This window comes from Episyrphus balteatus, chromosome 1, assembly GCF_945859705.1.
Source record: "Episyrphus balteatus chromosome 1, idEpiBalt1.1, whole genome shotgun sequence".
Lineage (NCBI taxonomy): Eukaryota > Metazoa > Arthropoda > Insecta > Diptera > Syrphidae > Episyrphus > Episyrphus balteatus.
The window spans coordinates 146,180,005-146,202,080 of record NC_079134.1 but is presented as its reverse complement, the minus strand read 5'-3'; the positions used below and the strand labels follow the sequence as shown (position 1 = coordinate 146,202,080).

At 29.1% G+C, this 22,076-nt stretch overlaps 1 protein-coding gene across 1 annotated transcript; it reads left to right on the top strand.

Moving 5' to 3' along the window:
* The first annotated feature begins 1,228 nt into the window (after positions 1-1,228).
* On the top strand, positions 1,229-18,593 carry LOC129907358 (nuclear transcription factor Y subunit gamma-like). Its single transcript, XM_055983517.1, has 3 exons — positions 1,229-1,703; positions 11,616-11,878; positions 18,241-18,593. Exons 1-3 carry the CDS (start codon positions 1,628-1,630, stop codon positions 18,523-18,525), a joined length of 624 nt encoding a protein of 207 aa, XP_055839492.1. The 5' UTR covers positions 1,229-1,627; the 3' UTR covers positions 18,526-18,593.
* The last annotated feature ends 3,483 nt before the right edge of the window (positions 18,594-22,076 follow it).

The following is a 22,076-nucleotide window of genomic DNA, read 5'->3' as shown; positions in this document are numbered from 1 at the left end:
AAATAAACGGTTCCTACAATAAAAAAAAAAAAAATATAAGACATACCTATTTAAAAGATGTTTTCGTTCTTTTTTACATTTCTTATAAAATAAACGAAAAACTTAAATTAAATTTTTTGTTCATTCGACTATAAAAAGTTTAACACTCTAAGCGATTTTTACCATAAAATCAAGTACGTCCGACCTAGTCTTGAATTTTATTAAAGTTTTGTGTTTGTTTTCAATTATGTAATTGTTAAATTTCAGGGTTCTGCGATAGTGGTAAACTTCTAAGTTTCATAAGTATACGAAAGTCAGTAGTTAGTCTATAATGTTTGATAAAAATCGCTTAATCGGTTTGCCATTTCGAGCCAAAAAAAAAAATTTTATTCAAGAAATATCCGTGCAAATGATTTTAAAGGTCAAAAAATCACCAAAAGCACCATTGTGTCCCGTAGTAAAGAATCTCAAATTTTCGATTGTTTCCCATCATTAGGCAAAGTTTAAAGCTGATTGTTTTGTTTGGCTGAAATACAAAGTGCGAGTTTTAAATTTCTGGATTTTATGTAGGTATAGAGGTAGAGGGGGTCTGAGATGGTTGCTGTAAATAAGCGAGTTGGCTGCTTTTAAATAAATTAGAAAACTATTCTGTTCTAGAATTTATCCCATGTCCCATCAATAGTACCAGTACGTCGATTTACTATAGCCAGATCACTTGTTCAGATCCCAGGTCGGGTGAATTTTTTTAAATTTGTTTTTATTTAATTAAAAATAAAATTTGAACCAAATTTCGTATCGAAATAAAAAAAAATGATTCAAAAAATTACATATTTAATTTTTTTAAAATTTTTATTAAAGCTATATTAAGCTTTTATATACAATAATTGCTCAAATTGAACATGACGTTTAAGAAAGTCAGAAAAGAAAAAAGTTTCTATCCGATGTACTGTCAAAAAAATATCACTTTCAAAATTATAAAATATTTATTAAATTCGTTAGAGTACCCATCTAATCGAAATATTATAATGCTCGTAGCCATATTTTTGAAAGTGAAATTTTCAACTTCCATGGTTTTGACTCATATGACTTTATCATCTAATTATACAAGGATATCAGTAATTATTGTATTCCAAATCAAAAACAAATCCTAAACAAATTAAAACGTCATAAACAACAAAACTTACACATTTGCACAACTGCACATAGAAAAAAAAAGAAAACAATAACAAATTTTCCTATATTCCAAAGGCGTGTCTAAAAAAAACATTACATCCAAACATTGGAAAAACTGCTTCTGAAAAATGAACCAATGAAAATTCATAATTGGAAAAATTTCCCGCCCACATGTGTTAAAAATAGTCACACTTTTGAATTGAGAGTAAAATCTCTTAAAGTGGAAAAACAAATTTTTGAGACGATAATACTTTAAAGTGATCCTTCATCGTTGCATAGTCAAATGGTGCGTGTCGCGATCAAAGTGTTGTGATTTTTTGTGTTAAGTGTTTTTTTTGTTTTTCAAGTGTTTTTTGAAAAATTTTGAAATAAAAAATAAATACCACTTACATGTGAATAAATTGAAGAAAAAGGTGCGCTTAAATTATTAAAATAATTATAGTAAATTTATAAGAAAACAAGACTTCACTTTTAAATGCCGAAATTAAAACGAGCAGCGAGTCCTTTTGATGTTTTCGATGATGACTTTGATGAAGATGCTAGTTCTAATAGTAAGTTTCGATATTTCTAGATTATGCTATAATTTTATCTTAAAACATGTAAAAAGATATCAACATTTTTTTCAAACGCATACGTAGCACATAGGGGTATTTAGTCAATTTAGGCGGACAAAACACGAAATTTTAAACTGATCCAAACGTAAAAAATCAACATCCTACTAAAAGTAGATAACTTGCTTAGCATTTTCTTACAGTTTTAAAATTGATTATCCCTTCAGGTGACTAACAGCAGCGCTCTAGAGTTCAAAGTTTTTAGCCCAAAGAAAAAAATAATTTTTTTTTGTAATTTAGCGACTGTGCTTAAGTAAGTACTTTTTTTTGAAGTGGATGTAGAAAAAAGTTTTTATGGAATATTGATAATGAGATACGAAACTGTCTAGATGTTGTATCTAAATGTTGTATTACTTTATAAACAAAAAAGTGATATGTTGAATCTTAATATAAAATAATCATAAAAAACAAAATTTCTGTGTTGGTAAGGAGATAAGTTATACAATTTCACATTATTGTGCGATAAAATTTTATGTTTTCTAAAGGTTAAACTCTTATCTAATTGAATCTGTAAAAAAAATGTGCAACTAAGTGCAACTTCGACACATTTGCCGTTCTTAAAGATTTTAGGTTTTGAAAAATGGTTACCTTGTATTCAGCATCCATATTTTAAGTTTTTTTTTAAGATTCAACTTCTTGAATTACAGAACCTGAATCCTTATGATTTTTCCTAAATTTTAAGACCTTTATCTTGGCGATACCATTAATAGAACTCCATTTATAAGCGCTTTAACAAACCTTTGGGATCCATTCTTGAAAAAGTGGTTTAGGAAGAAAAATGTTTTCATTGAAATCAACACTTAAAACACTTTATTTCGGTACTAAATACAAGCTTTTACGATGTTGATGAAGATAAACCGGAAAAATAATTTTGTCCGCGTAAAATTGGCAAATACCCCTATGTGCGTAGTTACAAAGAATAACATGGGTCAAGGTATTTCAACTTTCAAATATGAACTTTGCAAATCACCCCTTAAAATGGGACACCCTGTACATAAAATAAAAGTTAATTTTTGTCCTTCACACATGGCAAAATGCATTAACAATAATAACATTGCAATACTATACATTTTTAATGCAATAGAACAAAACGTCTATAGTAAAAGTTATAGTTCTTTCATTTGCTGATATCACTTTCATTAATGGCCGCTAAACGTCCGAAATTCTCATTCTCCTTCAAAAAAATTCATTAATTGATTAGATTAAAATAAATAAAATATTTCTATTTTAGAAAATTTAACTGGGACATTGGCGAATAAAAGAATTAATATCAAAAAAATCCAAGTAAATATTTTCAAAATGATAGTGGTTCGTTGTTGTTTTTAAGTAACAAAAAATAATGATTTCTTTTGATAAAATGTTCCCTGTGATGAATTGGCCATATTAATGTTCATATTCTATTATCAACTATTGCCATACTTCCTCTATATTCTTTTTGAGCACAAAATAAAGTTCAGTAATTATTATCTACATAATATATTATGTACTTTGGTTATATTTATTCACAATCCAATAAATTTAAAACCGCCATAATAAATAAGAAATTTTGAAATTCGTATGCGATTTGACACATTTACAACTTTTAATTGCATCTTTGAATATAATGAAGAGTGACTAAATTGGGCCTTGGTTTGAGGGAAATAAAAACTTTTTAACACTGATAAGTCAACTTTCTGAAAATGTTGCTAAGAACCTACATCTTCTTTTTTTTTTTTTTCTTTAGCAACATTTTTCTCTTCTTTCCAGCTTACATAGTGTTTATTGAGATTTTGAATAGAAATCGTTCTCATTCTTATTTAATGTCTTTTGAGCGTGTGGATAGGTTTTTACATCTTCATTGCAGTAGTAACAACCCGTAACTCTAAGCTATATTATTTGTTAGATGCTAATGCTAGTATACATTGGGTAAATGAAAATGTCATTATATCACAAAGAAAACATCGATTTGGTTGAAATTATTTTATTCAATGAACCAACAAAAAAACTTTAAAAAGAAATTACTATTTCAAAATTTTTGATATTTTAGCAGAACAAAGTTCAATATTTAAAATGATTCCAGAACCATTGGTGTCACATTCTTCACCGAAAAGGTTTTGCCCTCCATTTTCATTTATAATATTTAACAAACAAGTATTGATATCAACATCAACAACTGCGCCGGAATCATTTTTTTTACAATTTTTATTAATAACACTTAGATCAATATCTAGAAGTGATAATTGACTTAAGCTACCAAGACCTCCATCAGATCCTGCAGCAACTGTAGAAATGGCAATGATTGCCATTAAAGCAACGAACATCAGTTTGAATGAGAACATTTTTAGAAATTTGTAGTAGAAGTCTTCTTTTGTAAAAGTAGAAACTAATGATATTCAAATGAATTGTTGCCCTTTTATACCAAAAAACTAAAAAGTTTATGCTACGAAATAAAATGTTAACTAAATATAATGAAGGCTAACCAAATAAAAATATCATAAATAGTGAAGAATAAACACTCCCATCACACAAGTTATTTATTACAAAAATATACATTAATAAAATAAAAACTAATGTAGGTGTAATCTTGTACAAACAAAATAGTTCTTGGTCTGATAAAACTTTTGGTACAATGGGCTTAACCTTCTTTTTTATTATTAACACGCTTTTATTAGATTCACTTGTAACTAACCGAATAACTTACAAATAATGTCTGAAAAAGCAGACGGAATTCTTCCGTTGTCACAGCAATAGTTGGTTTAAAAAAAAACTTTTATTTTTAACAACGGAATTGAAGTAATGATGCTTTTTGATTTAAAACAAGGTTTAAAAATATACGCGGGTGGAGATCTATCACGATTTGTAGAGCTAGTTGCACTGATCACGAAACGTTATTCAAAAACTCAGTTAAACCCTTAAAATCTGCAGTTAGGGGCAAAAAAACGTTTTTTGGACCTTCACCCATTGAAAAAAATCTAGCTTCGTCAAATTTGTACCCATTTTAGATTTCCTTATACAGTTTTGGATTGGATAGAAGACATTTAGACATTTAACAATGTATAAAACATGTGGTTTGGTAAAACCACCTAGAATTTATAAGCTGACAAAGTTCAAAAATTCCATTTTTTTCGTCATTTTCCCAACTTCTACATCAATTTAAAGTATATGTTTTCAAAACAACATGCTGTTTTAAAAAAATATTCAAAAATAATATTTATTTCCAAATCAAACGAAATATTTTTTAAGAAAATAAGTCCAAAATTGGCTTAGAACAAAAAAAAAATTTACGATCAAAAATTCTAACGATTAGGCACCGAACAAAAATCTTAATTTGGCACGTAGTAGGATAACTTGGGCGCCAGGATTTGACAACGGTTTTTTTTAGAAGAAATCAATACAATCATTTTTTACTATGCGAGGGGGTCTATCTCCCCCTCCCCTTTAGGAGGGAGGGCAATTTTCTAAAAAATTAATTTAAATAAATAAAAAAAAATTCATGTGTGCAATTCACATGTGGTAGAAGTGAAACCTTAAAAAATCATTTTTCTTGCAAAAAAAAAATTGAAAAAAATCTACCTTTTTTTTATTCTATCACCTTTAAATCCATGATTTTATATGACAACTTATAAGTATAAATTGTATATCATCTGAAAGTTTATTGTTTCAGCTCAAAATATTTATATCGACCATGTCTTACAACATCTATAAAAAGAGCTAAATTATTTTGAACCAAATCACAAAAAAGCAAAAAAATGAATCTTTTTTCTCTTCTAACACATTAAATATATTTTTTTTTAAATGACAACCAATGATAAATTTTATATCATCTGAAAGCTTATTTCAAGTTTTATATGACGTATCAATATCAAAAAATAAGAATTTTTTAAAGCCAACTATGTGGAATTTTCAAACTGAGATTACGGTACTTCCTAAACTGACTAATGGCTGGTCATCGGCAACAGATCTCCACAGGTGTTTTGAGGTGTTTTTCAAGTTTTTCAATTTGAGATTGTGTAGGGGAGAGGTGCGGACAGTGAGACACCCTTTTTTAAATTGGTATATCTTAGAATGTTTTCAAGATAGCTTAACGAAACTTTGAAGACAGTTTAAGACATATTTTATCTTAATGTTGCAAAAATGGATGAGAGCATCACATTGGACTAAAATGTAGAAAAAGTCAAAACGTCTCACTGTTTGCAAGAGGTGCGATCAGTTAGACATTCTTAGGTGAAAAAATAAATTTACGAAAACGTCAAATAATTAGGTAATTGACAAGTATTAATTAATTTATGTTACTGTAACCCATTTTTTCAAAAAAAAAAATAACAAAAAGCCAAAAAAAAAAAACGAAAGAAAAAACACTACGAAATCATATTGAAGTCATGCTATAATAATAGATTTTTTTTTAAATCTATATGTCTCACTGTTTGCTTTTTAAAAAATCTATGTCTCACTGTTTGCTTTTACATAATGTCTCACTGTTTACTTTTTGTCATTTTTCGGAAAAATATAAAATTACAAAAAACGAGAAGGAATTATAATTACATGATATTTTTTTATGAAAGAACATACATATAAATATAATACATATGTAAAAAAAAGTTCTGTCCACTAACCAGATTTTTTTGTGTTATACACTGTTTTTATAACACTCCAAAAACTACATTCACCTGATTTTGTGTGATATTTTACGGTGTAGGAAAATGGACAGCTTTAATTAAGTCGGGACAAAATTAAAATACGCAGACAGGGAAATAAACGTTTTGACCCAAACTAGAGTTACTGTGCTTATTTTCAGAAAAGAGAAAAATGGATTGTCTCACTGTTTGCACTGTCTCACTGTTCGCACCTTTCCCCTATTTTGTGGAGCATTTACCGTTATTTGTTATATATCAATGTAAGGTAATATTATCAGCATGCGTATTAAAGTCAAATAAAATGTTTATGTGCTCTAGATCAAAAGATATTACGTGTCTAGAAAAAGAACATCTTCTTACAGTTATCTCAGGATATAGAATATGAAATTGCTTGCAAATTTGCACAATAATAGTTTATTTAATTACCTATCTACAGTATAAATCTTATTTATCTATCTTTTAAAACAAAAAAGTTATAATCAATTGATTTTTCCTGTCGCGTCACTACGATACTAAAGAAGTTTTCACTTCAAAGAAATTATTAAGAAACAACGGCAACGTTTACAGAATTGTACATTTAATTCGAATTTTTAAACCGTACAATGCTTATCTTGTCTTGACTCAACCTACATGCTCTACCTTTTGAATACTTTTCTCCTGTGTATGCCAACCCAAAAACCACGTGTTATAGCTTTAGTGTTCATAACTCTGGTTTTTCATAACTTCGATTTTTCATAGCTTCGGTTTTTCATAACTTTGACGCGCATAACTCTGTCGCACATAACTCTACTATTCATAACTTCTTCGGTTTCCCTTATATTATACATTCATGCACACAATATGGAGACTACAACACAAAGAAATAAGTACTACATTATACATACCAACCAAATATGAACAAATTTGACGATTCACGACTTTATTCGCTATCCGCTTCACCCTTCACCAATTATGTGAACGCTTGCCAAAAAAAGAACACACGGTAATTCCTTATGATTAAAAGGCTGCCTCTTTAGGGGGCTTTCGGTTTTTGATTTGGAGAATTTAATATTAGATTCGGAGAAAACTATTGAGGAGGACAAAAGCTAGATCTTCAGACAAGGCTTTTCTTACAACTTTCAAAACTTGCAATCCAATCCAATGATGCCAACTTGAATTTAGTAAAATCAAGAAAAATTTGATTTTGTTTTTTTTTTTTCAACAAATGTGTATGAAAGTTGTTGGTTGCATAAGAATTTTTGTTTAAATCGGATAAGTCGTGTGGAAAATAAACCAGAAGTTGATATCTATAGCTCAAAAAGCATCATGACTCAAATTCCGTTGTTCAAATGAATGGTTTTTTAAACCAACTTTTGCTGTGACAGCGGAAGAACTCTGTCTGCTTTAGTAAGTTATTCGGTTGGTTACAAGTGAATCTAATAAAAGCGTGTTAATAATAAAACAGAAGGTTAAGCCCAAAGTACCAAAAGTTTTATCAGACTAAGAACTATTTTGTTTGTACAAGATTATACCTACATAAGTTTTTATTTTCTTAATGTATATTATTGTAATAAATAACTCGTTTATTCTTCACAATTTATGATATTTTTAATTGGTTAGCCTTCATTATATTTAGTTAACATTTTATTTCGTAGGATAAACTTTTCATTTTTTTGGTATAAAAGGGCAACAATTCATTTGAATATCATTAGTTTCTACTTTTACACAAGAAGACTTCTACTACAAATTTCTAAAAATGTTCTCATTCAAACTGATGTTCGTTGCTTTAATGGCAATCATTGCCATTTCTACAGTTGCTGCAGGATCTGATGGAGGTCTTGGTGGCTTAAGTAAACCACTTGAACTTGTAGATGTTAATCTTGGACATATTACTAAAAATTGTAAAAAAGATAATTCCGGCGCAGTTGTTGATATCAATGCTTGTGTGTTAAATTATATAGATGAAAATGGAGGACAAAGCCGTTTCGGTGAAGAATGTAAAAATAGTTCTGGCCAAATTTTAAATATTCAACTTTGTTTGGATAAGATTTTAAAAATTATTTTGAATTTGTAATATCATATTCAAGTTTTTTTTTTGTTGGTTCATTGAATAAAATAATTTCAACCAAATGGATGTTTTCATTTACCATTAATTAATTATAATTATAATTGAAGCTTATCGTAACGGGTCGTTACTACTGCAAAGAAGATGTAGGTAAACCTATCCAGACGCTCACAGGACATTAAATAAGAATGAGAACGATTACTTTTCAAAATCTCAATAAACAATTTTTTAGCTAAAAAGACGAAAAACAGATGTTGCTAAACAAAACAGAAAAAGAAGTTGAAAAGGTGCTTAGCAACATTTTCAATAGGTAAATTGACTAATCAGAGTTTAAAGTTTTTATTTCCTTCAAACTAAGGCTCAATTTATTCACTCTCCATTATATTTTTTAAAGACGCCATTAAAAGTTGAAATTCTGTCAAATCGCATACGAATTTTTAAATGTATCATTTTAAATGACGGCTTTAAATTTAATGCACTGTGAAAAGTGTATTAAAATTATTACTAAGCTTTATTTTAAGCTCAAAAAGAATATAGAGTTAAAAGATAATAGTTTAGGAGCGAATAAACAAATTATGAATTTTAGTTTTTGAATGGTCATTTTATATAAGAAATAAGGCGTTTTAGCAGTGTCCACTGAAAGCCTCAGTCGATAATAGCCTATGGACATCTATGGTCAATAGGTCAATTCATCACTGGGAATATTTGATCAAAAGAAACAATTTTGTTTTTATTAAAAGCAACAACGACCAACCACCATTTTGAGCATTTATATATGTATTTTGGTATTTTTCTGACATGTATTTAAAATTGTAGTTAACTTTTTTGTCGGAATAGTTTTTTTTTCTGGGTAATGGAGATATGAGCCGTGTTTTATTGGTAACTCAGTACTGAGCTCAGTAAAATTTTACACGGGAAGCAACAACAAAAGATTGCTAAGGATAAACAAAAGTTTTTTATTTGTTGGTTTATAGAGTAATTTTTTATTAATAAACAAATAAAAGTAATCAATTGTTGTTGTTTACACCATAAAATGTTTACTCAGTAAAATACTGAGTAACAATATAACACGGCTATGGTATTTCCGTTTTTAGTTGCTGTAGAGCAAGTAACCTACATCCTTCATATTGGTTTCGAGGTTTTAATCATGGTTAACATTACGATTATGGAAAAGTTGAAAAAAGTAGTTTTCGTTACACCCTCCGACTTGTTACTCCACTTATTCATTTAGGCCGTGTGTGAACTGTGTTAAATATTTAACTGAGGATACATTTTTGACACTATTGAAGTGAAAAGATAAACTCAAAAGTCAAAAATTTAGTCTGCTCTTTAGCACTCATATTGTTGTATTGCATTCACAATTATCTTTCTTTTTTTTTTAATTCTAGATCATTTATAAAAAAAAAACAAAACCTTTTGGGAAAAATGAACCTACCCCTAGAGCAGGATATACACCTTTGACAGTTAAAAATGTATCTTTTCACCTCAATAGTGTCAAAAATTTAACCTCAGCTAAATATTTTACCTAATTCACACACGGCTTTAATAACATCAAATTGAAATTTATTTCCATTTTCAAACACGTTACTCTATTAGCAACCTTAGCAACTTAGGCTGTGTGTGAATTGCGTTAAATAGTTAACCCCTTGTAAAATTTTTGACACTATTATGTATTAAGGTGAATAAAAAATGTTCACCTGTTAAAAATTTAATGGGCTCTCTGGGACCTGGTTAAATTAGGTTAAATTTTGTTTGCAGATTGGTTTTTGAGTTTCATGGCAGAAAAAGGACAGAGAAAAATATTAAACAATAAGCCATACAGCTGAAATTTTTTTATTCACCTGAATAGCGTCAAAAATTTTACACGGGGTTAACTATTTTTAACGCAATTCACACACGGCCTTAAGCATAAGTTTTCATTTGGAATATTAAAGACCTCGTCGGGCATTTAAACCAGAGTTATAAAAATATCAATGAAAAAAAAATGCATTTGAAATTAAAAAAATATTTTTTGCAAATAAAAACAAAATTACTTAAAAAAAAAAATATTTATTGCTACTGAAAAAAAAAATTGCATTAAAAAAATTTTGGTATTGCAACTGAAGAATATTTGCATTAAAATATGTAAATATTTATTGTAAATAAAAAAAAATTTGCATTACAAAAAAATGTTATTGCAACTATTTGAACCAAAAAAAAATGTATTGCAAATAAAAATTTTCTGCATTGAAAAAAAAATCAATGCAAAATGTGTGCATTAAATATTTTTTTTTAATATTCTTCGAATTTCTTACAATTTTGGAGAAATTAGATGAATATAAAAAAAATATTTAATGCACCCATTTTGCATTAATTTTTTTTGTTTCAATGCAGAAAATTTTGTATTTGCAATAAAATTTATTTTTTAATGAAAAATATTTTTCAGTTGCAATAACATTTTTTTTAATGCAACATTTTTTTACGTGAAATAAATATTTTTTTTTTATTTTTAATGGAAAACAATGCATTAAAAAAAGTTACTGTTACATTTGGAGAACTATTGGTTTAAAACGCTTCTTTTGGTAGAGTCATTTATAATGATCACATTTAATATAAATAATAGTTACATACTGAAGCGAAAAGTTTTAAAAATGGCGAAATTAACTCTTTAACTCTTTTGTTGCATTTATACCAATCGCTAAAGTACAAAATTTCAGTCAACTTGATGCACTAAAAAAACTTGTCCCCCTGCCCTGAACAATGGCTATCATTTAAAAGGCTATACAAAAAGTCGAACTTAATGAGGTACCTACATTAAACTAAAATACAGTAGCTTTTAGTTTTTTTTTTCACATGGTAACGCAGGGTAACTAAGATTCTATTCCTTTCTGGGGACACAATGTAAAATGTTTTTTATTTATTTTAATTTGATGTGAAATAAATATCTATTGGAATTGATTCAAGAAACTGATGCTCTGAAACGGCAATGTTTTGTATGAAAATCAACTGCGTTACCAATATATGTAGCCGCCCACAATGTTACCCTGATTTCTAAACAATTCTAAAACAGTTTCCTATTTATATAACTTACTCTAGTTTTTTCCATTAATTTAAACTTCTTCCTCATGATTTTTAGACATCAAATAGTATTTTGGCCCAAGTAACGCTTAGTGAATACAACATTTAAATATTTGTTTTTTTTTTCTTTTATTTCAGGTTCAAAAAATGGCAATCCACCAATTCAGAGGAATGCCGCAAATGCTCGCGAACGAGCACGCATGCGCGTTTTGTCCAGTGCCTTTGGCCGGCTTAAAACCAAACTTCCAAACATTCCTCCAGATACAAAACTTTCCAAATTAGATACCTTAAGACTAGCTACGATCTATATTAAACAATTAAAAACACTCCTCGAAGGTGGTACAGATGAATCAATGGATGTTGAACCAGCTTTTAGATTCCATCAAACACCGCAAAGCATGGTAAGAATCAAACTAAACATCATAAGAAAATAAATTTGCAAATCAAATACATCAAAAATATTTAAAATAGTGACATTTGTCAAATTGTTGGCATTGCATCCATACTTCAAAAAAATTGAGATCTAACGTGCTTGGTTACACTCCTTATTCATATTCTAGATTTGAACACCAGGTGGATTGTGTTAAGTGGTTATTTTGTGGGAATGACCGAATTCTCTTCAACCATGGGGATGAGAAAAAAATGGGTCTATTTTTAGAACAGAATCGTAAATAGGTTCTTAAAAACTGATAAATTATAGTTCAGTTTTATTACGTTTCAGGAAGTGGATATTGAGAATTGATAAATTTAAAGTTGTAAAGAAAAGATCGTATGACCTTATACATTTAATGTAGAATAAGAAATATTATATTTTTGCCTTTTCTCGGTTTCTTCTTTGAATGAACGTCCAAAACGTCTACACGTCACATTTTTGACATTGTGTCATTTAGTTGATATGTTCTTATTTTTTGCAAGAAATCTTCAAGATTAAAAACTTAGAAAACGATTGATATACCTTCCTATGTACTTTAAATACTTCTTGTCTTTTTTTTTTATAATTTTTCAAATCAAAGCAAAACAAAATTTTGAACAAAAATATAAATTTCCTGGTAATCAGATATGTTTGTCTGATTGAAGAGCAGTTCTTTTACTTGAAAATAAACTGAAGATACCGCTGAATGAGTGACAACTCACTAATAACAATCCTTAGAGTTTGGTCTTGTAATTTTGTCAGTATTATAAGGATGGCTCTGTAAGACGTATTGAATAACATTTTCTACAAAAGAAAAACAAGCAGAGAAAAGAAGAGCATACGCATTGATAGTGAAGAGTCTCTTCAAATGATTTTAGGAAAGGGATTTGAAAATTTGTCGCGTCTAAGTGGCGCAATGATGTTTTTTTGTTTTTAAATACCTCTCTCCGAAGTAATGAAATGATCACGATATTTTTAGTAGATTTTATTTATTTCCATGAAAAATTTAACGTACCTACTCATTTTATGCAAATTAGTATCGCCAAGTGGCCCTTAAACTAAACTTCAAATACTTATAAACGTCAAAATGCTTAAACCGTGTTTTATTGGAGACTGTGCACGGAGGTTTAGTAAAAAATTGACCTTATAAGCAACATCAAGGGTTAAAAACTTAAAGGTTTACTCTGTAAAGGCTTATACATAGATCACGATAAATTTTAGCTGACATTTTTCTCTCCAAGCATCAGCTTAATTCTTATCAAAATTTTGGTATATGAAATTTGTGGAGAGTACTAGAACTTTTTTCCCCTAGATGTCAGAGATGATAGAATTGTTCTTAAAAAAACGGGAAAACTATTAGACCCAAGTTGTTCACGCTCCATTAAAATTAAAGCCGTCATTAAAAAGGGGAAATTTAAAAAAATTTTATAGGATTTGACAGTTTTCTAATTTTTGATGGAGACTTTAATTTTATTGAAGAGTGATGCCTGCTTTACAATATTGCGAGACGACGCGACCTTTGTATATAAAATCTATAGTACTATCATGAAGTGCAATTTTTTAGTTTGTTCGTTACCTGAGTGGTCGCGAGGCCGCTTAGATCGAATTAATAATGGGAGTATAAGGAGATGAGATATACATTTCTGTTTGAAATTTGACATATTTTTTAGTTCGTTCGTTAGCTTACTTTTTTGGTGGCGCTGTTTTTTTTTCATGATAGTACTATAGATTTTATATACAAAGGACGTGACGAGAGCGTTGCGCGCAGCGATGCTAACTGAGGCATAATTATGCCTTTCAGGCATAATTTTATTAGCAAGGCATTGAGGCTTACTTTTTGCCAAAAAGGCATAATTTTTTCATTCTACTCTTGATTTATATTTTAAAGGTTTCTTATAATATTTTAAATATTTTGATAAAAAAAAGACAAAACTAATATATTATACATAAATCTTTTAAACAAAGGTTGTTCGAAATTTTATCTACAGAATTGTTTTTTACCATTTAACTCTTGTTAGTGTTTAATTTTTCACTTTTACTAGAAAAGAATCTAATTTTGTTGCTGTAAAATGGTCTAAAATGGGCTAATATTTTTTAGTAGTGAAAAAAATTGGCCGCTAATTTCTTTCAATTATTTGAAGCAACGTCTTGAAATATTCCTTCCGAAAAAAATAAGTTGCCGTTACGTGACAAATAAGTTGCCTTAGCCCTGATTTTTCAATCGTCAGTTAGATTATCAGAAGAATAAATTTCAATATAAAAAATTTTTATTCCTAGGAATCTATCTGAGGTTTATCTGACTATTGAAAAATTGGCCCTTAATGTATAAATTAATTAAATAAACATTTCGTTTTGTGTACTTGCACTTTTTGTATATATAATTTTTTAAACATAAACTAAGAAATTTAAATTGAGGCATAATTTATTTGAAAAGGCATAATTTTTTTTCAAGTGAGGCATAATTTGGACTGAATGGGTTGGGAACGCTGGTTGCCAGAGTAAAATTGATATCTAATTTTCGATGTTTGACCAAATAATTTCCTTCTTTTTACACATATTATAATCTTCTATATCCGGTCAAAAATAGACAATTAGCCAAAAAAAATCATTACCAAAAAAAATCATTAAGATTTAAATGGACAAGAAAAAATCCTGTCTCATAATATTGTAAATCCGGCATGAATAAATTGGGCCTTAATCAATTTAAAAAAAATTTTACATTATTTAAAAAATCTTGTCTGTGAATTTTACAAAACTTTGTACATACATTGCTGTATGACCTGCAAAACCTTCCGGCCAAAATTTTCAGCTAAGTTTTAGCTTGGTTAAAACTTTTGCGTATAATAGGCTTTAACCACAACAAACGAGTTTATTTGTTTATCGACCCAATCACAAGAAAAACGGAATAAAAATCGTCCCTGCGTAAATCGTCAAATGTAATATAGACTTTGGCAGCATTTTTCAATCACTGAGTCAGAACCATATTAACCATGATTATGTCGGATTTGCACCAGTAACGAATTTTCGTTAAAACTGGCACTTAAATGACAACTTAAGTTCTGAATTTAAAAAGCCTCTGATTGGTCAGAACATGAGGTTTTTCGTAAAAAAAAAAGCTTTAAACCGCCTTATCCTGTAGATGTAGATTGTAAGGCCGTGTGTGAATTGCGTTAAATAGTTAACACCGTGTAAAATTTTTGACACTTTTGAGGTGAATACAAAATTTTCAGCTATTAAAAATTTATTGGGCTCTGGGACCTGGTTAAATTTGGGTTAAATTTGTTTTGCAGATGGTTTTGTTTTGTTTTGTTTTTTTTTTTTTTTTTATTAAAAAAGAGTATCATGTCAGAAAAAAGGCGGAACAAATTTTAATTTATTAACTTCAATAGTGTCAAAAATTTTACACGGTGTTAACTATTTAACGCAATTCACACACGGCCTAAGTTCAATAAAATTTGAATTATTTTCAAAATGATTGAAATATTAAATTGGAACAACTGACACTACTTAACATAAGAACTTGTGAGTGTCATTTCAAACAAATTTTCCTCCTCGCATCTTTTTCAATAAACACAAATTATCTCAGATAAATAGGCAATTATCGCTCCCACACTTACATACGTATGATCAATAACGATGGCATTCAAATCTAAAAAGGATGAGAACCATTTGTTCATTTATTCAAAGAACAACAAACCAACATCCATAAAATAATGAGAATGAGAAATCACACTTCAACAGATTTGATGTCTAAACAAAAAAATAATTTAGACATGTGCCATACTTTTGCACATTTGCTTGTAAAACGTTGCTCCTATAGGAGTCTTTTACCCTGGCGTTTCAGAGTGAGATTTTGTGTATGTTTATGTTTGGCCAGAGGACCACTTTAGCCATTTTTTTTTTTTTTGTTGAATTTTGATTCATTAAAAAAAAAAATAAAAAAGGGATCGTTAGCAGCATTATATCTTTCATATATTAAATCTTTATGCAAACAATTAAAGAAGAGATTTTCCCTGTTTGAAAATTTTAAAGCATCATAATAAAGTCGTCTCGTGAGGAAATCAAAGTAATAAAAAATATTTGTTTATTTATATGTCCCGGTGGTTTTCGGTGATGATGTGTTTGCGGATGATAAGATTTTTTAGATGGGTACTTAAGGGTATTTAACAAATGGTACCACTCTGTCTATCTTTTCGATTTATGTTACATTTTGAATACAAAAGGATGTTTATGATTGGAGGAATAAGACAATAAATCATGTAGGTACCTAATGTTTTGTTCAACTTAAAGTTGGATATCCAGATGGTATATTCCAATAAAACTTCAATTCACCAAGAGGGTGTCAAACAATTTAAAGATTTTAATTTAACTTGTGAAGTGGTATAATTTTGATATTCTTAATTCAGTAATAAGCAATTTTAAGCAAAAATGTCTGAAGGTCACACTTGTGACCTTTTTATAATTTGGTGCAGCACGCTGCAAGAACACGATCTTATTTCCAAACCAAAGACTTATCTGCTATTTTAGCCCGGTTTCTTTGGGGGTACTTAACTGGTAATCTTCAATGTAACGTATTTTCAACTAAATCAATGCAATTCCCAGCCAATACATATGTAGGTATTGAAACCAAATAAAATGGGTAAATAATTTCCTGCGCCTTTTGATAAAACCCAAGCACCACTTTTTGGCAAAACATTTTTTGTTAAGAATTTTTCTTTCTTTTAAATAATATTAAAAAAAAGATGTTACGAAATTCTAATAAGAATTAGGTAAAATGAAAACTGAAAAAACATTATATAAAAACATTAAAGACAGAACGGTACGCTCCTTATACTCGTACAAAGTTTTATTTTCGAGAATAAACCTAAATTATTAGATGCATTTGAAGAAATTTACATAAATAAAACAAAAAATATGAACAAAAATAAAACATTTGAACGATCTTTGCTGCACAAATTTTTAGAACCACTTTCGGCCAAAGAAATATTTGAGACAAAATTCTAGATGCATTTATTCACTTTAACTTTATTATATATTTCGTTTATAACCTTTAAAAATTATTATTAAGAAATTTTTTTTTTTTTAATTTATGTTTAGATTTTATTGACAAAATTATTTAAATCATTTTTTAATTTGCTATACAATCTGAAGATGAGAATTGCTATTCTCGAAAACGTTAATTGTTGAAAATAAAACTTTGTACGAGTATAAGAAGTGTACCTTTCTGTCTTTAATATTGAAACTCATACAGTTCCTGAACGTATTTTATACGTGTAATTATTAATTTAATATATAAAAACATATTAAAAATTAAGTTAAAAATGAAAATTATAACCAAATACTATAAAATACTAAACATTCTTTGTTTGCAATCTTTTTGATGTCATTTTTAAGGTGAACAATTGTTAAACAAAACCCAATAAAAAGATTGTAAACAAATCTTTTGTACTTCGAGAAAAATAAATTTAAACGACAACAAATTTAAGTAATAACTTAAAAAATCGTTAAATATTAAATTTTTTAACTTATACACACATTTTTTAATGCAACTTAAAATTAATAAAACTGCATCAAAAATTTTGTTATAGGTTGTGTACTTTGAGAAGAAAAAAAATAAAACGTAATAGCAAAAACTACAAAAACAGCTAATATGTATTATCAAAATTCGAAATAAAATTTTATAACAGGAAACTTTGAATGCGATCTTTTAAAGGACCCGCAATCAACAAATAAAAGCTTATGCTTTTCCTCGAGAAAAAAAAAATTTTTAATGTTTAACAAATTTGTATGGGAAAAGTATGACTTTAGAGGCACGGGTTTAAGACCTCCAAAAAAATTTTTGTTGCTAAATTCTCCTTATTTAGGTCTTAAACTTTCGATTTAGGGGGTGTCTCCCCCGAAAACATCACTTTGAGAAATAACGGACACCCTAATGTACATATTCTAAGTATATTTCTCCATTTAATCCCAAAGTTAACTCACCAAAATTTTAAATTTATAATGCCTCACAGAATCTCCTGTCAAGCTTTTTAGAAAGAAAATAACGTTGGAGTTATAGTTGCCAGTTATAGTCCTGAAACCATAAATGCCTATCAAACTTTGTCAACGTGTGCGGCCTTTCGATTTTTATTGATATTTGAGTTAATTGTATTTAGGTCCAATTTATTCACACTCCATTAAATTTAAAGTCGCCATTAAAAAAGGGAAATTTTAAAATTTGTATGCGATTTGACAGTTTTATAATTTTTAATGGAGCCTTTAAAAATAATGGAGAGTGAATAAATTGGGCCTTAATGTATTTAATTGTCATTTAAACTAAAAACAAAATTTTGTTTTTTTTTTTGCTTTCAGACTTGGCCTTTTACATTTCAACATATTCAAGCAAGCAGACAATTAACATCACACTATGCGCCCATGGAATGGACTCAACCGGAAAAATACTCAAACGATATTTATCGAAATCACAATCTTTTAACGAATAATAATAATAATAACAACAATACAAATTTAATGAATAACAATATCAGCAACACAAATCACAATAATAACAACAACACCAACAACAACATGATGCAATCTCACAGTAGTTGTCTTTTTGATCATCATCGTCCCAATCATGGTCATGTGATTCATTAAAAAAATGTGTAAATTTTTGTTAAGTTAAGTTCAAAACCAAAGCCAAATATAGTATTTAATTTTTTTTTTTAAATAAATTATACACAAATTATAAATATAAAAATTAAAAATTTTGAATTTTTTTATAAAAACAAAAAAAAAATAAGAGAAAAGAATTTTATTTATTCATATGCATTGGGAGGACTTGGTGGCTTTGGAAGATCAAATGGAAGATCGTTGTCGTCTGCTTCATCAGGTTTTTCTTTGATGGGCTTTGGTGGTTTTTGACCCCTCTTTGGTGGCTGTGGAACATTGGAATCAGCAATTGGTTTTTTCTTATTTTTGTTTTTATTTGCTGGAGTAAGTGAAGGTTTCTTGATCGATTCAGGAATTTCTTCATCTATTATTGCATCTTCCTCAAATTCTTCTTCTTCTTTATTTTTTTGTGGAACTGGTTTCTTATTGGGACTCGGTTTCTTTGCATTTGGTTCCTTTTTCAAAGGTTTCTTAACAGGAGCCTTCTCTTTCAATGTTTCCTTAATACTTGTTTCCTCTACATTTTCATCTGATGAATATTGTTGTTCCTGTTTTTTTGCTGCAAAAACAACAGAGGCAAAAACCGCCAAAATAACAAAAACCAAAATTGATAGTCGCATTTTGTTGGTTCTATAATGAAACACTGTTCTTTTCAAAGCATAACTTATAGCTTTTATAGCTATCAGGTTGAACATGTGTTTCCGTTTTGAATAAAAAAGAAAAAACAAGAGTTCCCAGCTGATAATAGAAAACAGATAAATAGAACACTGATATCAAATGACAAGAAATTTAGATATTAATTACTTTTTCTCAGCGAAACAAAATATTGAACAAAAAAAAAAAGATACAAAAATGCAATATCAGAATTGAATCAGGTGTTTTGTAAACTTGGGAACTTTTTCGAGGATGATAATCAAAAAGTGAACAATAACAAGTAACAGCCGTGACACTTAATATAATCAGCCATGACGATATGTAAAAAGAGATTATCAGTGTGTTACTTATTTATTTATAGAATAGAATTGAGAATAGATGTTCAGTTTTTTTCACACATTTTTTTCACAACAAAAAAAGCATAATGAAAATTAATTTCTGAATTACTTGCTCTAAAGGTCAACTTGCAATTTCAATTTTTGGCAATCCGTTTTTGACTCTGGCAAAATATTTAACAGTGTTTTTTGAAACGTTACGCATAAGTTATCTACAACAATTGGTGCTTTGTAATAGGTATAAAATGGTCACTTAAACTTAAAAACTTATGGTAGGAAATCAATTTTATTTTTACCTTCCTTTACATTTATAAAAGGTTATACTTATTATTTTTGCAGCAAAAGAATAAAAATTCTTAACCAACAAAAATGTGATAAAAAATAGTACACATACACCACAGTGACCATTTAAACTCAAGAAACAATTCTTTTATTGCTGTAACCTAACTTCAATTTTTTTAATATTCTATACTGTAATTGTGTGATGAAATAATAGTTTGATATAAAGGCTCACCTAAAACCAAAGACGACGAAAAAATGGTTTTAAAGCAAAGTAAAAATAATAAAAGTAGAAATAAAAAAATTCAAGAAAAAACATCATAAAATAAGTTTGAAAGTAAAAACAAAAAAAAATTAATTTCGTTCAAGATTTCGTTAACAATATTTGTATGGAAAATTTCGTTTCGCTTCAGCTGCGTACTAGGCTTAAGCAGAGGCGCACGCAGCGTGATACGGTCGCATTTTTCTGGCAAACGGCTATGCTTCGGTTTCAAGAAAAATTGTTGTTTTTTTTTATTGAAAATTCAATCCAAGCTAACGCGTTTCTATAGGCGTGACAATCCAAGTAACTTAGCTTGCATAAGGTCCATTTTTTCGATTTGGCAAGCTATAGCTTGTAGAGGACTTTAATAGTCAACAATATAAAAAAAGGAAGGAGACTTCAGACTTCCTAAAACTGTTTTCAGGATGACATGTAAATTTTAGTTATAGAAGGCTTTTTGAAGATTTGAGATTTTATATTTGACCTGAGATGTCAAATTATCGTACTGATTATCGTGCAAAATTTGAATCGCACGCGATAATAATTGTGTCGTGTGTGGGCACTAAAGTATCCGATGTTCTTTCGATATTACTAACAATATCGGTTCAACGCAAATCGTGAACGATGATTGTCAGGGGCGTAAACTCCCTTGGGGCAAGCGGGGCAGCAACCCGGGGCCCCCGACCGACCCCAGGGCCCCCACTGGAGACAATGTTAGCTTAAATTGAGTTTCGAAGTAAATTAAAATGTAGGTATTTGAATCACTTCGGATACAAGGGAGACAAATTATGTCATTCATTGTAATGTATAATGCATTGGTAGCCACACAATATAATATTGATTTAATAAAAAGGTTACCCCAGGGGCCCCAAAAATATAAACGTACGCCACTGATGATTGTATTGGGTTTGTGTATTCCATGCTTTAATTGCAAAGAAAGACATGTAAACATCCAACAAAGCGTTAAAAAATTTTCTTTTTCTTTGCCTTTATTGTTTTTTATTAATTTGTTGAGCATTCTACCTACCTACTGACCGTTTTATTGTTAAGTTGAAAATCTGACAGTTCAAGAAAATCGGATCTTCGTTAAATTCAAAATGGCGAGCGCTGATGACCCCAGGGCCCCTGTTCTGTAACTTTATCACTGGCGATAAACGTTTTTCAACGTCTCTAAAATCCACTTTCTTCCATAAATAAAGCAAAATTTATTTCAAATTCAGAATTTATGAATTAAGAAAATATGATCTGGAACAAAATTTCTTTTATTTTGATGAGGTTTAATGGATTTTTAGGTCATTAAAATATTTTATCGCCAGTGATAAAAGTTACAGAACATGGGCACAGAACGCAATACAGTTTTTGTTAAGTAAACATTTTTAGTATCATTTTAAGTAACCATATGACCAATAGTATTATCACATTGCATTGTTGCTGACACGATGGGAAATGATTTCTTACCAGTTCCCACTGAGTGTTCTTTTTAAGTATAATTATGTATTTTTTTGTATTCTATCACCCATTTTTACCTTTCCTACCATATCATATTTCCACCCAACTCCTACTTCTGCGTGAGACCAGACGAAATAAGATCATTTAATAAAAGTTCAATGTTTAGTCTCACGCGCTGAGTGTTCATTATGCTGACTTGTCATTTTTGGCAAAGTACCTTTAAATGATCGGCATAATGGGCACTCGCTGTCCAACCACTTTCAAGTGAACATCAAATAAAAATTGTAATCAATAATAATAAAAAAAGGTGTTTGTATTTTCAAGGTTCTAAAGTTTAAAGAACAATTTGGCGACCGTGACAGGACCTACTAAAAGAGTTTAGTGGCCTGTAAATTAATAAAACAAAACAAAATAAAAGAAAACAGTGTTGTGAAGTGAGTCGTTATTAAGAAGACTAAAAAAGAAAAAAAAAAAAAAAAAAAAAAAAAAAAAAAAAGAAAAGAAGTTCCTTTCAATTACTAACAATTCAATATAAAAAATAATTAAAATGGTGGCTA

Excerpts from the sequence above, each read along its gene's own strand:
- LOC129907358 (XM_055983517.1), top strand. The coding sequence starts at position 1,628 with ATGCCGAAATTAAAACGAGCAGCGAGTCCTTTTGATGTTTTCGATGAT. Across the intron at positions 1,704-11,615 it reads TGAAGATGCTAGTTCTAATA|GTTCAAAAAATGGCAATCCA; the intron begins GTAAGTTTCGAT and ends CTTTTATTTCAG. Across the intron at positions 11,879-18,240 it reads ATCAAACACCGCAAAGCATG|ACTTGGCCTTTTACATTTCA; the intron begins GTAAGAATCAAA and ends TTTTGCTTTCAG.